The 15,712-nt window shown below is 31.9% G+C and overlaps 1 protein-coding gene across 2 annotated transcripts in view; it reads right to left on the bottom strand.

Moving 5' to 3' along the window:
- Positions 1-15,712, bottom strand: part of LOC130901215 (plasmanylethanolamine desaturase) — a 41,689-nt gene that overhangs the window by 14,479 nt on the left and 11,498 nt on the right. For both annotated transcript variants that reach the window (XM_057812420.1, XM_057812421.1), the window contains exon 3: positions 11,890-12,150. In XM_057812420.1, coding sequence (XP_057668403.1) covers positions 11,890-12,139 — 250 coding nt within the window. In that variant the 5' untranslated portion in view covers positions 12,140-12,150. The remainder of the gene's footprint in view (positions 1-11,889; positions 12,151-15,712) is intronic.

A 15,712-nucleotide genomic window follows, 5' to 3' on the forward strand; every position in this document is an offset into this window, starting at 1 on the left:
CCACAACCGCTAAAGATAAACATATTTTATTGATCAGTAAACGTGATCGGCGATTCACGGGCTCAGAGGTAGCAGCTCAAATCAATCTGCCTTTGAGTACAGTGAAAAGGAGATTGAGACAAGTTTGACTTTGAAGGTTGCAGTGGGTCGAAGAACATAAAATTTGAACGCATAAAGAATGGGAGAGAGTTTTATGCAGAGATGAGTAAATGTTTGAGATTTTTGGGTCTACGAGAAGAATGTTTGTGCGCACATCAAAGGAAGAACGGATGTAAGGATCCATATGTAATCCCGACTGTAAAATACGACGGAGGTTCGGTGACGGTTTGGAGATATTTTGGGAGAATGGTGACTGGAAATCTGATAAAATTGAAGAAAGAAGGGTATGTAGTACGTTCCGGACAACGCCAGATCGGCAGAAAACGATCCCAAGCATTCCTAAATATTTGGGAGAATTGAAAAGGAAGAATGTACTTGAAGTAATAATTCGGTCGGCACCATCGCCCGACGATTATTTGTCGAAATTGTCACAGAAAATTGTGCACCGAAATAATAAAAGAAGAAGGGAGTTAAATAACTTAATTCACAACTTTGAAAAACTATTTATTAACATAAAACATTAATAAAGTGGTTCTATTGTTCTCGTTGGATGTCAAGATTATGTGTGGCTATCTATACAAGTTTTTGCTCTCTTAAATACTAATTCTATTGTATACAAATACTATAATTAAATATATTTATGTTATTTAAGTTAATGGAACTTCAAAGTGTCTAAGGGACATATGGAACCGCTTATGAAGACATTGAGGACGGTCGGTCTACAATAAATCTTCATAGTTCCCATCAGGAGTGGCGAGATAATTAGGGGGTTAGTGACATCGAATTTTATTATTATTATTATTATTATATTATCATCTATGAATATTCTTTAAAATATAAATATCAAAATCGATCGAATTGTTTTTATTTGTTGTATATCGCGCAAACTATAGGGTTGGCAAACACTTTAACCGGCAGTTATAGAAAAATGCAAAAATTTGATTAAAAAAACGCGTCTGTCTATTCAAACAGAGTATTGTTTATTGAATACAAAACTTTCCTTGGACTCAAAGACGAATAATTAAATCGATGACTAAGTAATCAGCTCGTTGTGAACAATTTATTTGACGTTCTAAAAATAGATCCTACATATAACTGGCGTAGGTGGTAATAATACTAATTAATAATTCTTTTGTACCTACTTGAGAATTATAACATACGACGAAGAGAAATTTATTTAAAAAAAAACGAAAGGAAAATTACGGTTCCAGTAACCCTAATAACCTATGTGAAAAGCCATAATTTTTGTCGTACAAAAGTTGAACTGTGTGTATGTTTTTACGATTCATGTAGCACGAGACTTTTGAAACATGCACGGTTTGTTCACAAGGTTATAGCTAATACAGTTTGATGATGCCATTCCGACTTATTTCAATTTGACTATAAACATTTTAAAACAGAAATTATTTATGCGTTTATGTAACACCTTTCTCTACTAAATACACATTGTATTTTTTATGGAATCATAATTTTTTATTAGCAGTTTATTGACGAAAATATGTCATAAATATCATTCCTAGGTTAATGATGAATTTAAACACGATGTTTTTAACGGTTTTAGAAAAAAATTTAAGTTTAAATATTCAATTTATATAGACTAAACCAACAAAATACCAAAATACCTTATGATCGTTCTCATGAGTTGGGGGAGCTATTCCGTTATGGATTTATGGTTTTTTGAACTTAAAAAACTTTCAACATAAAAATAGCATATTGGTATTAAATTTTGGTGAGTGGGAACATCTGGAACAACTGAATAAATATTATGGAAATATTAACGCACGAAAAAAGCAATAAAAATCAAAGGTTTCTACAGATCATGTCAAACATTTGAAATTTCCAGAGAAAACTGATGAAAATCCAGGGTCATAGTTTCTGAAAAAAACTTAAATAAACCAAACTGCCTAATTTATGAATTAGTGTCACGTTTCAAAAGCGTTGTCCAACAAAGGGTGGCAGATAGCTACCTTATTATGTCGTTTATTCATTCAGAGATCCAACCTATGAAATATTTTAGACCAATATCTTTTGCAAAGGTTTGTATAGTTCTTCCAATATCAATTGAAGATTATAAAAACCCTTGCCGACAATTTTGTTTGATCTACCATAGGCGTAGATACCTCACTGTATAAATTTATTTTGTCTTCATTCTCACTACACTGTGCAATTGCATTGTCTTCATTAGCCCATGGTCTAAAGAACCAGCCATATTTCTTCAAATTCAAAGAAATTTATGAATCTCACCAAACGACGCCTCTGCTTATCTCAGACTGCCTGGCAGGAATATTTGTGTATAAACGCCTTCCGACAGCTTCGGCCAATAGAAATGCATTTATATTAACGATTCGATGTTTCCATTGGTAAACAGTGGAGATGATGAGGCCACGTGGACTGACGGTTTGTTAGACGTTTACCGAATTTTATACGGGAAATAAACATTATTTTTCATTTCTTAATTTGGTTCCTCACATAACTGTCTTCTGCAATTGATATTGGAAGAACTATAATCAACTTATACACTTGTATTAAATCTTTTTAGGTACAATCATCTAGTTTGTGATAAAGAATCTAAATCTAAACCTAAATAATTATTGCACTGGAAATTAATGATAAATTTACGCTGAGGTTAAAATTAACATGCAGAGAAAAATCAAAATGATACGTGTGACAGTCATTGCTACGATAGATACACAAATAAAACTAAAAAAAGTGACCGAAAATATGAATATGAAAGTCAGGACAAAATAAAAATGAAAATCTAGCCAAAAAAAGTAAAGTTTATAATTAATAAATAAAACATAAGGATTTATCGTTGAAGAGTGTTGTATGTTTTTGATAAATGCCACATTATCAAAAAAAAAGAAAAAAAATTTGTCCCAAAATAAAAAAATGTTAGGGGTGGACAACACTTACCACTTAATAAATTTCATAAAAATTTTATATATAAGATTATTATTGATATACAGGTTAGTGTTATTTTTTTCAACTTTGTTTTCCTGTCTCATCGTGAAATTTTGTTGCGAGTTCCCAAAAAAAACTTCCCTGAAAGTTTGTACCCTTAATACTAATATTAAGCCCTCCACCGAGGGGTATAAAGATTTCCCCTTAAAAAACACAGAAACTCTGATTTTTCATTTTTAAATTTTAATAGCTCGGTGACTTTTCAAAGCGTCGCTACGACCATGGACGGGTTTTTTTCAGTTTTAAATATGAATAGTGTCTATTGCGGCCAAGCCCTAACTCGAACCTGCGAGGTAGTGAATGCCTCTAAACTTGATTTATCTCGTGAATGACAAGAGATACAAAAAAAATGTGGACAAGAAACTTGTAGAAAATTCAAATTTCTACAAAAAAGGTTGTCAGCACCAAGTCGCTAAAATCAATTTTTCCGGAGATGATAATGTTTTTGTAATTTCAAATTTATATCGAAAATCACGTCAAATCATGAAAAAATATCTTTTTTTACTATCAAACCCTACTGTCTTATCTAATTACTTTTTTTTAAACGGAACGGTAAGGAATATAAATAATTGGAAATATGCTAGAATTAAATGATTCAAAATGGTCCTTATCACAGTAGCGTACCATTCTCAATTACCTTTTCATTATTATGCACTCTAACCTCATTAAATTTATCTTCATCAATAAATTGTTTCTATTATATATTGTCAACTTTAACCCCATTAAGGTATCACCTTCAATTATTTATATTTATCTTAAATTAATGTGACTGTAATCGACCAGAAATACCTTTAACTACTGATTTTATAATTATTTATAATTATTGTATACGATGAGAATTAGTATTTAAGGCAGTTTGTACACTGATACTTTAAGCCTAATAGTTTGATATTCGTCAAGTACGCCAGTAAACCAAAAGTAACTTTAATTTATCATTAAATTTTCGGTTTTCTAAATAAATTTTTTTTAAAAAAACAAAGTTTGTGAATTGAGTTATTTAATTTTAGTATTTTAGTATCGATTGTAAGAAAATATTTTACATTTAAAGATAAAATGAAAAGTTAGAAATTTTTGTAGTTTATAAGATGTTAGTTAAAATTAACATATGTAATAGAATCGGGGCAAGAGTACCGAAAACTATTCCTATCAATTTATTTATGCGAATTGCCCTACTGATGCTATAAATGCAAGTTGCCATGGGGCAACTCCGTGCCATATTGTTTACGCGGAAACTGTTTCAACAATTGCAAGGAATTGTTCTTTTTCAATCGGATAATTTTTTTTATATTCTTTATTAAAATACAAATAAAAGAGGTCCTATAACTTTTAGCGATAAGGTTAATATTTTTAGAGATATGAATTTTTAAACGTTCAAAAACTCTCAAATTTAGGTACTTTTATCAACTCATGAAAAATATATTGAAAAAAAAAATTAAATATGAACGATATATTTTTCTAATTCTTTATACAATAGTTAATAATATTATTATTAGAGATTTGAGAAAATTTCATTGGTAATACGTGTTTTTAATTGTTAATTTCGTGCGCTTACAAGTACGTACAAATATCTTTTTATTATTTATATATAATTGTGATTCCAAAAAATGTTCAAATACCATTACAACTTATTATTGTTGATAAAAATGCATAAACTACTAAGATAATAACAAAAAATAATATGAAGTGATAAAAAAGTAATTTTGAATACATTTTCCGATTCATGGTTGAATATATGAAATAATTTCGAAATTCAATATTTCGAAAATATATTCTGACGTTCCTCAAAGGAGAAAACAACTACCTTCCTGGCTAGTGCCTCGACGAATATTGAATTACATCTTTTCTGAAGAGCGTGATGTCAATCGCCTTTTTTCTTGAGACCTGAAGACAACGTCAAAGAGCATCGCTATTTGGTTCATGTACTTGAGCATTCCCTAGCAAACGCCATCCTCACTTCCAACTGCGAACCACTGGTCAGGTAGAAATCTAGCGTAGTCGCCGTTAATATAGATTCCGATGAGGTGTGTTAAAATAACAAAATAAACGATTCCGATTATTCACCTCTGAAATAATTTTTAAATTTAATATTTCGAAAATATATTCTGCCGTTTTTCGTTTCTATATATCCACTCGATTTCCTGTATAGCTCTGTCTTTCATGGTCTGTATAATCCCTTCCTTCTAGGTCCTCGAGGGTCTACCTCGTCTTCTATTCAGCGATTGATACTTCAATGCGTTCTTCGGCCACCTCCAACCTCATCACATGTCTGTATTCTCTCTGATGCCCTGTTCTGGATAACCTGCACGATCTTTTCCAGTAATCCATTTTAAATACAAAATAAAAATTAAGGTACAACTTATCTATCGTAGCATAGATATTGCTAGTAAACTATCGGTTATTATATTAGTTGTTTGAAATTAAGTTTTGTGTTTCATATAAATTAGAAACGATTATATGAATAATTTAATATGAATGCCGTTACAAACATCCCCAGAATATTGAAAGAAATATCTGTTGAATAATAAAACACCAAGTTGCACTTCGATGTTATAGTGGGAAACGTGTACGGTTGGAAACAAAAAACAATCGATATTAAGGGAGAAACACATTATTATATAGAGTGTTCCAGGATGCAAAAAATTCGGGAGTGAATGGTTCAATTCCAAGCGAGTTATCAGCTGGAATTAATAAAAGTGAAAATATTGAAAAACTATGTACGAACCTTATCAACTATTTTTGCAGTTTGGTGTAACTTTGAGGATATAATTTTGTTTGGGTTTCGGTTTAAATACTTAAAATAATCGTTTTCCCAACATACGAGGGTTGCTGAAAAGTTTTCGACTCAAAAAAGAAACAATATGTTTTTTTTTTCGATAATCATTTTTAATTTTTTTCAACATAAGTCTATACACTCAGTCCAGCAATGTTATCACATTTTTAACCCTTTCAAATAATGGTTTGTATTTGTTCCTCAAAATAGGCGTTTACTTAAGCATATATACAAATGAAAATAAGAGGTTAGGACAGAGGAGAATGTCTGGTGTAAAAAGTGGATGGTTGAAAACAAGTTTGAAATTTGAACATACAATAAAAATTTGTTTTAGAAATTTTTGAGACTTTCTTCTGTGCCATATTGTATAAAGGAGTAAGATAACGAAACGTTTTTTTTTTCTATTTTAAAAACGTTTTCTGATGTACAAAAATACGATATACTCGTTAGTCAAGTCGTTCTATTCCGAATTCTTAATTTAGCGACCATTTAGAAATTTGTTATCGTTGCCAAATTATGTCAACGATGAGGAATTTTCATTCAAGTTTACAACGAAAAACGAGAGATGTGAAACGAATAAATAATTGAAACGTTTCGTGCAGATGACACGATTAGTATTAACGAGGGTTAATATTTATATATCTGGCATAACAATAATAAATAAGAAACAAGTATTCATTACCCAAACTAGTTTTATTATTTTCTAAATGTTTCCCAATTTTCTTTGTGCTGGAAGCCATTATAAAAGTAATTTTTCAATATATAAGGCCGATTCATAAACTTGACTTTCCGTTTGTCGTTGCCGTTTGCTGTTACAAAATTTGCCGTTGGTGACATTCCATCATAAACGAATTTTATCTTTTCCCATCGGCCGTTGGTAGCAACTTTTGTAGCAATAGAAGAAGAGCCAATCAGATTTGTTCGCGTTTGTCACGTGATTTTGACGTTTGACTGTCTCTCTGTCTATACACGCCAAAAAGGATAACAAAATTTTCAGGTTAATAACAGCAACGTCAAGTTTATAAATAGAATTTGCTATGAACATCAAACGGCAAACGTCACACGCGGGCGGCAACGGCAAACGGCAAAGCAAGTTTATGAATCGGCCTTAATTGTGTAATTGATCACTTTCCCATTCTTATCGCTTATTTCCCTCTCCCGATATATTTCTCATCACTTATATAATCATGCAGATCATTCCAACTATACTTTGTCAGTTTTATCTTTTCCAGTTGTTCTCCCATTTGATCGTTTTCTAATGACTTAAAATGTTCCTCCTTTTTATTTCATTTAATAACTTTCTCGTATCTCTTTTGTTGACCCTACTTTTTGCCTACTTCTTCCTGCACTGCTTTCAGCAGACGTTTTTCAGTATTTTCCATTCTTCTACTATTTTTTCATTTTATTTGTTAGTCTCCACTGTTCTTTCCTTTTTATTTCATTCAATAACTTTCCCGTATTTCTTTTGTTGACCCTCCTTTTTGCCTACTTCTTCCTCCACTGCTTTCAGTACACATTTGTCAGTATTTTTCATTTTTCTTCCATTTTTTAATTTTTTTTTGTTAGTCTCCACTGTTCTTTCCTTTTTATTTCATTCAATAACTTTCCTGTATTTCTTTTGTTGACCCTCTTTTTTACATACTTCTTCCTCCACTGCTTTCGGCACACATTTTTCAGTATTTTCCATTCTTCTACTATTTTTTCATTTTATTTGTTAGTCTCCACTGTTCTTTCCTTTTTATTTCATTCAATAACTTTCCCGTATTTCTTTTGTTGACTCTCCTTTTTGCCTACTTCTTCCTCCACTGCTTTCAGTACACATTTGTCAGTATTTTTCATTTTTCTTCCATTTTTTAATTTTTTTTTGTTAGTTTCCACTGTTCTTTCCTTTTTATTTCATTCAATAACTTTCAATCACTTCCTCGCTTTTATTTATATTTCCTCTTATTTTATATTTATCTTTATGCTTTTCTAATTTATTTTCTGTGCTTTTATGTTATTATTTGGTCCATCTTTCTTCAAATTGCACTTTTTCTAGCCTGTTGATTGTTTTTAACCATACCAGTTCAGCCATCCTCTTTATTTTTACATATTTTTCACATTGTATGTATGTATGTGGATATTGGGGTATTATATACCCTGCTACCCAAAGGGTCTATTGTGTCCTTGTTGACGTTACTAAATTATGACACTTTACTGTTGTACTTTTTTCTTCTTTTCCTACTTCTCTCTTCGCTTTAGAAGACATTTTTCTTTTTGTCTCCATTTTTTTCCAATTTCTTTGTTATTTGCCACAATTCTTTTCTTTTTGTCATTTATCAACTTTACCGTATAAATCTCTTTTATTATTTCTAAAACTTTATCGCGTTTATGTTGAATTCCTTCTATTTTATCTTTATGTGTTCCGCTTTTCTCATTTTCTCTTCTTATAAAATGCTTTTGTGTTTATAATTGTCCATATGTCTCAATATTTTTTATTTTATCATTAATCCAGTCTATTTTTATTTTTTAATTGTTTTATTTCAATTTTGCCATTGCCTTTATTTTTACATCTTGTTGACTTTACTAATTATGCCTTGCTTTTGTTGATCCTCTTTCTACTTTTCCCACTTCTTTCTCTGCTGCTTTTAGTAGATAGTTCGCAGTATTTTTCGTTTCTTCTTCAATTATTTCATTTTCTTTTTTATTCTCCACTATTCTCTTTTTATTCCGTACAATAACTTTCCTGTATTTCAATTTTCTTCAAACTGACTCTCCTCTTCTATCACTTCCTCGTTTGTATTTTTCATTTTTTGTATGTCTTGCATTTTCATCTATTTTCTCATAAAATGTTTTATATTACTTAGTCTATCTTTCCGAATATTTCTTATTTTTTTATCAATCCACTTTCTTTTTGTTTTTCTATATATTATATCTTTCATTTCTTAATATTTCTTATACTTCTTCAATTTTTTCATTTTCTTCGTGTTGACTTTAAAAATTCTCTTTTATTTTCCTTTTATAACTTTCCCGTAATTCATTTTGTTCGTCTTTTGTTGGTACATTCATTATTTTTCAAAAGATATAGTAAAACTAATTTTCGAAAACAATCTCGATTTGCTATTTGCTATCTAGGTGGGTCTCCCTGATCAAAGATCTTAATTTTTTAAAACCCCTTTATTTTACATGTCAACAATGTATGATCTCATTTTAGACACATATTTGGCTACTTTGTATATACGAAAAATAAGCTGTACTAAAACTACGTAATTGTTTTATTAGATAACATTTTATTATTAAGATAATATATTCAGTTTGCTATGATTCAATATTTGGTTAAATTTATCAGCACAGGTTTACGTAAATTCCGAAAACACTACATATGACACCGTTCTCCTTTTTTTATCTCTAATCTGATTTCCAGTTACAACAAACATATCCGGTTGGAATTTTATACATTTGAATGTATATTTGAGGCCTTACCGAAATTTTGACATTGCACACCCGAAATTTCTAAAGCTAAAAGTTTGAAATCTGGATAGTAGGTAACATTTTCAACATAACCTCTCAATATGAACGATTTTTTGATTATTGATTGAAATTTTGTATGAATGTACATAAAAGGGAGTAAAGTATTTTACAGAGCATTGACAGTTTGTAATTGTGGATTGTTTGGGGACTCATTTTGGCTTTTCAGTCACGCTATACCTAGAAGATATTTTACATCTCATCTCATTGTTCTGCTTTCAAAATACGTAGACTCCTCCCAAAAGAGGCTAACCATTTGATGAAATGGATAGGTCAATCGTAGAGTAGATCTAAATCGTAGACTAAAAATGCCCAATCCAGCTCTTGCGCTAGCCTCGAACCATCAGTATACCAGAGAGATACATTTCGAGCCGGCGGAAGATCTTTATTGACCCATGATTGGAGGTTAATGATTACCAATTCGAATGAAATGTCTGTGTCCATCTTACCATACATTTAGATCAGATAGCTAAGGCGTAACGTGGTCGTGAATTTACCTAACACTTTGACCTATTGTTTACCAATCAGGCAGCAAGGACTATTATGCATTTGGTCCATGGTTTTCTCAGTGCATTCAAGATTTATCGATTCTAGAATTCGACGGATTACTAAAACCGTTTCCGCCATTTTTATCAGTTAAATTTTCTTTCCAATAAATTTAATAACTTATCAGTTGATGTCAATGATGAAGAAAGAAATATGAAATTTTGCAAAAATTATCCTTGAACGACATATTAAGAAGAAAGGATTTTGTATAATTAAACCAATAACAGAGAAAACTAGGTTTCAGAATACTTATCAGTAATTTTTATCTCTGAAGACTATTCAAAAATGCGCGAGCAAAGTCGCGGGCAACGGCTAGTACAATATGAAATTAAAGAAGACATTTTGTTCAACTTTTTACTTCTTAGACCATTTTATATGTTTTTCGTTATAATTTATCTTTATTTTATGCCTCTAATAACTAATTTTCATGGAAAGTAGTCCTGAAATCAAACACATTATCACGGAAAACATTTTATCCTTATACGGCCGTCCTTTCCGAATCCAAATCTTTAAAATGTTTAGCACTTCTTATCTTTAGCTGGATATTTATAACAATTTCAATCAACATGTTCTTCTTTTCAAGATTTAGAACTCGTTTTTTAAAACGCTCTGTATAGATACATTTCCGTTAGTTCAGAACTAGTTTTTTTTATTCTTATCATCATAAAAAAAATTTAAACACAGTCCTACTCCTGCAAAAGTGAGGAGGAAATTTTTTAATTTGTGAAAATACTTTATTTGGTAAACTGATAAACCGTTTCCGATATTTGGCACCTCTTAACCTTTTTATTAATAAATAAATGAAAATACCTATGTCCTCAAACAAACAAACCTCAAACAATTTGCGGTTGGTAAAAACAAAACAAATCTTATCATCCTCGTATTTCACAAACCACATTTGTCATAAAAACCTATGAAAAAATATAACACCGATAAAGCAGCCCTGACGGCCACTGCCAGGAGCACCCAACCGGCGATGGTAACACGAAGACATAAGGAAGCCATTGATCAAATAAACGAATGATTTTCAACGTGAAAGATCGGCATCAATGCGAAGAAGACTCAAGATGTTCTATGAATAGAAGAGAGAGATACCAGGAGACAACGTGGACATCGCGGAAAAAGAAACTAACATTTAAGTATAACCTGTTAGACAGGACGAGGAAGGTAAGATTGCCATCCCTATACCCATCATGCCGTATGCATCTACAGCTTGATGATACGCTGCCATGAGTCATTGAAAGAAGCTTCAAGTCTAGGTATTTGATACATCGACACCCGAAAGATCTACTTAGAGTTAGACCAAAAGTAGATTTAAGGAAACATCCAGAACAAGATTTCAAGACCTGAGGACCTATGTAAAAATCCAACTGAGAGAGCTGGCGGACTACACCAGAGAAAACTACTCCAGGTATCTAAAGCATAGATAACAACTGGACTACGACCAGCAGTCAAATCAGCTATTATTTATCTTGCAGAGTCAAGAATTGGGAAGGTCTCGAGTATGGACAGCTTTAGTAAGTGAATTCCCTTCTTAAGATCGATCTCTGCCGCTTCTTTCAGATGCTGCGAGCTTGAATGACGGAATCGAAGAGAAAAGGTGCTCCATGAGAAGAGAAATAGATAGGTTGTAATAATACAATATCAAAATGGCTTTGTAAGAAAAAATTTGCTAATTAAGTTATCTATTCATGTCATTCTCATTTGAAGTTGATAGTTGATAGAAGTTCTTCTTGAAATGCATTTTCCTAGGACTAGGTATGTGTGTGTGGGGACTGATTAACCAATCCTCGATTCTCATTGGTTTGACATCAGGTAAGATGATTGGAATGCTTTACTATTATTCAATTTTTCAATTAATGTAAATAATATGAAAATGTTTGAACTTTATTTTTTGTTTAATATTATAAATTAATCAAAAAATGGTATATTATTACTATTTAGAAAATTGAAAACTCGTTTAAATCATTTATAAAAATAACAATTCTGTAACAATGTTCACTTACCTTTACTATACAAATTGGCCAACTCTTGAGCCCCTTTATGTTGAGGCCCCCACCTAGGACCCGTCTTCTCTTTGGGAACCTCCGAGACTGCACAATTAGCGTTGGGATCATCTTCTAACATTGAATTTTCCAAAATTTGCTTTTCAGTTTTTACGGGCGCTAGAAGATTGGTTGCCACCGTACAAGTGATAGGATAAACTAATTCGTCTTTGACTCGAGGGGAACAACTGAGAGGCGGTAAAGCGGCCATGTCAAATGTTACTGTAAAATGAAGACATCTATCAATACTACGACGGAATTCACTGAATAAAATTGTTTTTCGTAAACGGTATGCAACAAATATTGTTTTAACTAACTAACCAGACTTCAGTGAACGTCAAATTTTAGTTCAAGTCATTACCGATAATCTGGTACTCGACTAGATTCGATTCGAACAAAATGTGGATACTTCAATAATTAAACAAATAATTAAACAGACGCAAAAAAGGTTTTGGTAAGCACTCGAGTCTTCTACAACTTCAGAGATGATATCCAACTAATGACACTGCTTTGTAACGTTTTCAAGATCCCATACAACTTTCCAACTCCCAAACACGTTTAAGAAAACAAAAGTTTTCGGACTATAAGTCTTTCTCATCGACAGATTGTGCACCCGACTCCGTAAATAAATGATGTGCTTGAAAGGAAAAGTTTTGTCTACATTACACGATAGACCAAATGAAAGTTATTCTAGAAGAAACCTTCCAGAATTACTCCAGTCATGAATAAATACATTTTTTTAGCCAAGGAAAGTATTTTGAAAGCCCGATCCAGACTCTCCACCACGAGGCTACTCGAGGCGAAGATTGTGTGGAGAGTGCAAGAGTGCCCTGTCACCTTCCCTAGCCTCGCCTCTCGCTCCAAGTCGGTTTTTCAGGCGCTAATCAAAGGACAAGAGTATAAAAAATAACGTGTCTTTACATCCGCTCGTCAAGAAGGTTGTCGAGAGCCTCTAGGAGGAACCTCGCAAGATTCTGGAACGGACAGTTAAGTCAAACTTTATTTTACAATTTATTGGAAGTAATCAAATGTCGTACATATAAACGTTACGTTTCTGTTAGAAATTTAGCTTCAAGTATGGGAAATCTAGAAGAAAACCAACGACGTATAATAATTGCCAAGATTTATGAACAAAATCGAGATCTGAAGAAATCGTTTACTGTTAATCTTTTTCAAAGAATGGGAATAGCTAGACAAACAATTTACGATATCTGTCGGCGTCTTGAGACAGGTATTTCGATTGAAAAAAAGTCAGGATCAAGCAGAAAACAATCCAAAAAAGAAAAGAGAAAATTTTGAGCAAACTCCAGCAAAAGCCAGATTCAGTATTTCATTATTCAATGCAACATTAAAAAACAAAAATTAGGAAAGTGAGCCGACTGGGTTATGATAAAATGTGTGTAGGGATTTTTTGTTCCCATCCCTTAAATAATTTATATTTATTGTTTACACCTGGTATATATTCCTATTGTTATGTCTTTGTAAGATTTTTGCATTCGAAAATTGTTTTGTTTATGATATAAAAGATCTACAGGAACAGGATTGCGTGATAAATCTAGGACACAATAAAAGATATAACGTGTGAACCTATAGCGTCGAGACCTAAATTTGGAATTTGTAGATTGATTTTCATCCCCCAATATGTTGGAAACTAATGCAGCAATGTAATGTTCAATAGAATTTTATTTATAATTCCAAATGGATACTTGAAATCCAGCAAAATGTTATTAAGAGGTTTACAAAGTTGTAGAACAAAATTTTCCTCATAACGTGAAAAAATTAGATATTTTTTATTTTGGAAAAACATATCATGTTCGCATCAGTGCCAAACGAGCCTAGTGTTCCAAAGAACTGGAAATCTTGATTATTTGCATGAAGAAACGTTTCGAGATAGCACTGTTGCCAAACCTATTTTTCTCTAGCACTAGGGAAAATTGATAATTTGCTGTAGAGTAAGTTGCCTGATATTTATATCTTGCACTTCTATACACTTCCGGAGTCTACGGAGGATATTTCTTTGAAGAGTATTCCAAGATTCTGCCTTATAGCGATGTTTACCGGTAGTGCCTATACTATGCTCTTAAGATATCCCCAAAAAAATGAATCCATTGTATTTAATTCATGGGAACGTGGTGACAATGCAATTGGACCTCTCCGACCAATCCATCCATTAGGAAAAATGTTATTAAGATGATTTTTTACATCATTTATGATGTGGAAAGGGGCTCCACAGTGCATGAATGTTTAGAAAAATATCACATAACATGGGTGAGAAATTACACTAGTCTACTAAATGAAAAATAATTATTAATCATTTTCTAAGTTTTTCCTTATTCCAGTAATATGACCTTCGATAGTATGTTCCACAAAAAATTATTTATTTATTCATTAATTCTGCAATAAATGTTTGAAATTGTATTTTCAATAAATAATTACAATTTATAATAATTTTCTTCAGAATATCTCTTTATGGCGAACGGTTTCCTTGGCATATACATCGATCTATCATCGATTGTACAGGTTATCCCTTTTAAAGTTAGAGATTGTTAACCATTGGGTTTGAACCGTCCCTGGCACATACACAACATGGATATACGTAATTATCCAATAAAAATTCATAATGTTCGAAAGTATAATTTAGAAAATATATTTAAATGTAAGTTCTGATTTCGCAAGTACAAAGACCAATAACCATAACTATATGCGAAACTTTTTTTATGTCGCATCATTATTTTCACGTCATCTATTCACTCCCAAATATGTTGCATCAAGTCCCGGAACACCCTGTAGAAAATGCAACGTTACCATTGTTATTACGAAAAAGCGGCATTGCCAAACGTACTCGCTCCTAGTATAAAGGAAATTAATAACTTCTACAGAATGAAATATTCAGTAACAATCCCAGTGTTCAGAGACCTGGGAATTTCGATTATTTATTAGGAAGGAACATATCCAGATAGCACTGTTGTCAAACCTATTTTTCCTCAAAACTAAAGGAAATTGAAATTTAATTCATTACTTCACAGAAACATATAGAAACTACAGTGTTGTCAAAGCTATTTCTCCCCAGAACTAGAGAAAATTGTACATAATTACTATGAAGTAAGTTTTATGGAGGTGTCGGGAAAAGTTTCTCACATTTCTTGAGGAAATTGATTCGTTGCTTCACAGAATATATAAATTGCAGTATTGTCAAGCTCATATTTCCCCAAAACTCGACAAAACCATAATTTGCTGTAGAGTGAGTTTTAAGATGTTGTCAGAAAAAAATTTTCTAATAACTAGAGAAATTACTTCACAGAAACATATATAAATTGCAGTATTGCCACACCTATTTTTCCCCAAAACTAGAAAAAATTGATAATTGTAGAATAAGATACCGGAAAATGTTTTCCTCAATACTCGAGAAATTTGATTCATCATTTTTAAGAATCATATAGAAAATACAGTATTGCCAAACCTATTTTTCCCCCAATTAGAGAAAGTTAATAATTTGCTATAGAGTAAGTTTTACGATATCGCTAGATAGTATTCTCAGAATTTAGAACTTTGATTCACTGCTTTACTGAAACATATACATTCATAGGAAACGCGATTCTTTATTATGGAAAAACACACTTTGGTTGCAATACTTTTCCAAGGATAAGGGAATTTAATCACTTTTCAAAGTGGAATTATCAAAGCCGGATGTAGTTTTCGAAAAATTTCGTAACTTGCTATCAAGTTACACATCGAAATAGCAGTATTTACAAACCTAGTTTACGCCAGATCTAAATAATTTCAA

The sequence above is a fragment of the Diorhabda carinulata genome, chromosome X (genome assembly GCF_026250575.1).
Source record: "Diorhabda carinulata isolate Delta chromosome X, icDioCari1.1, whole genome shotgun sequence".
Lineage (NCBI taxonomy): Eukaryota > Metazoa > Arthropoda > Insecta > Coleoptera > Chrysomelidae > Diorhabda > Diorhabda carinulata.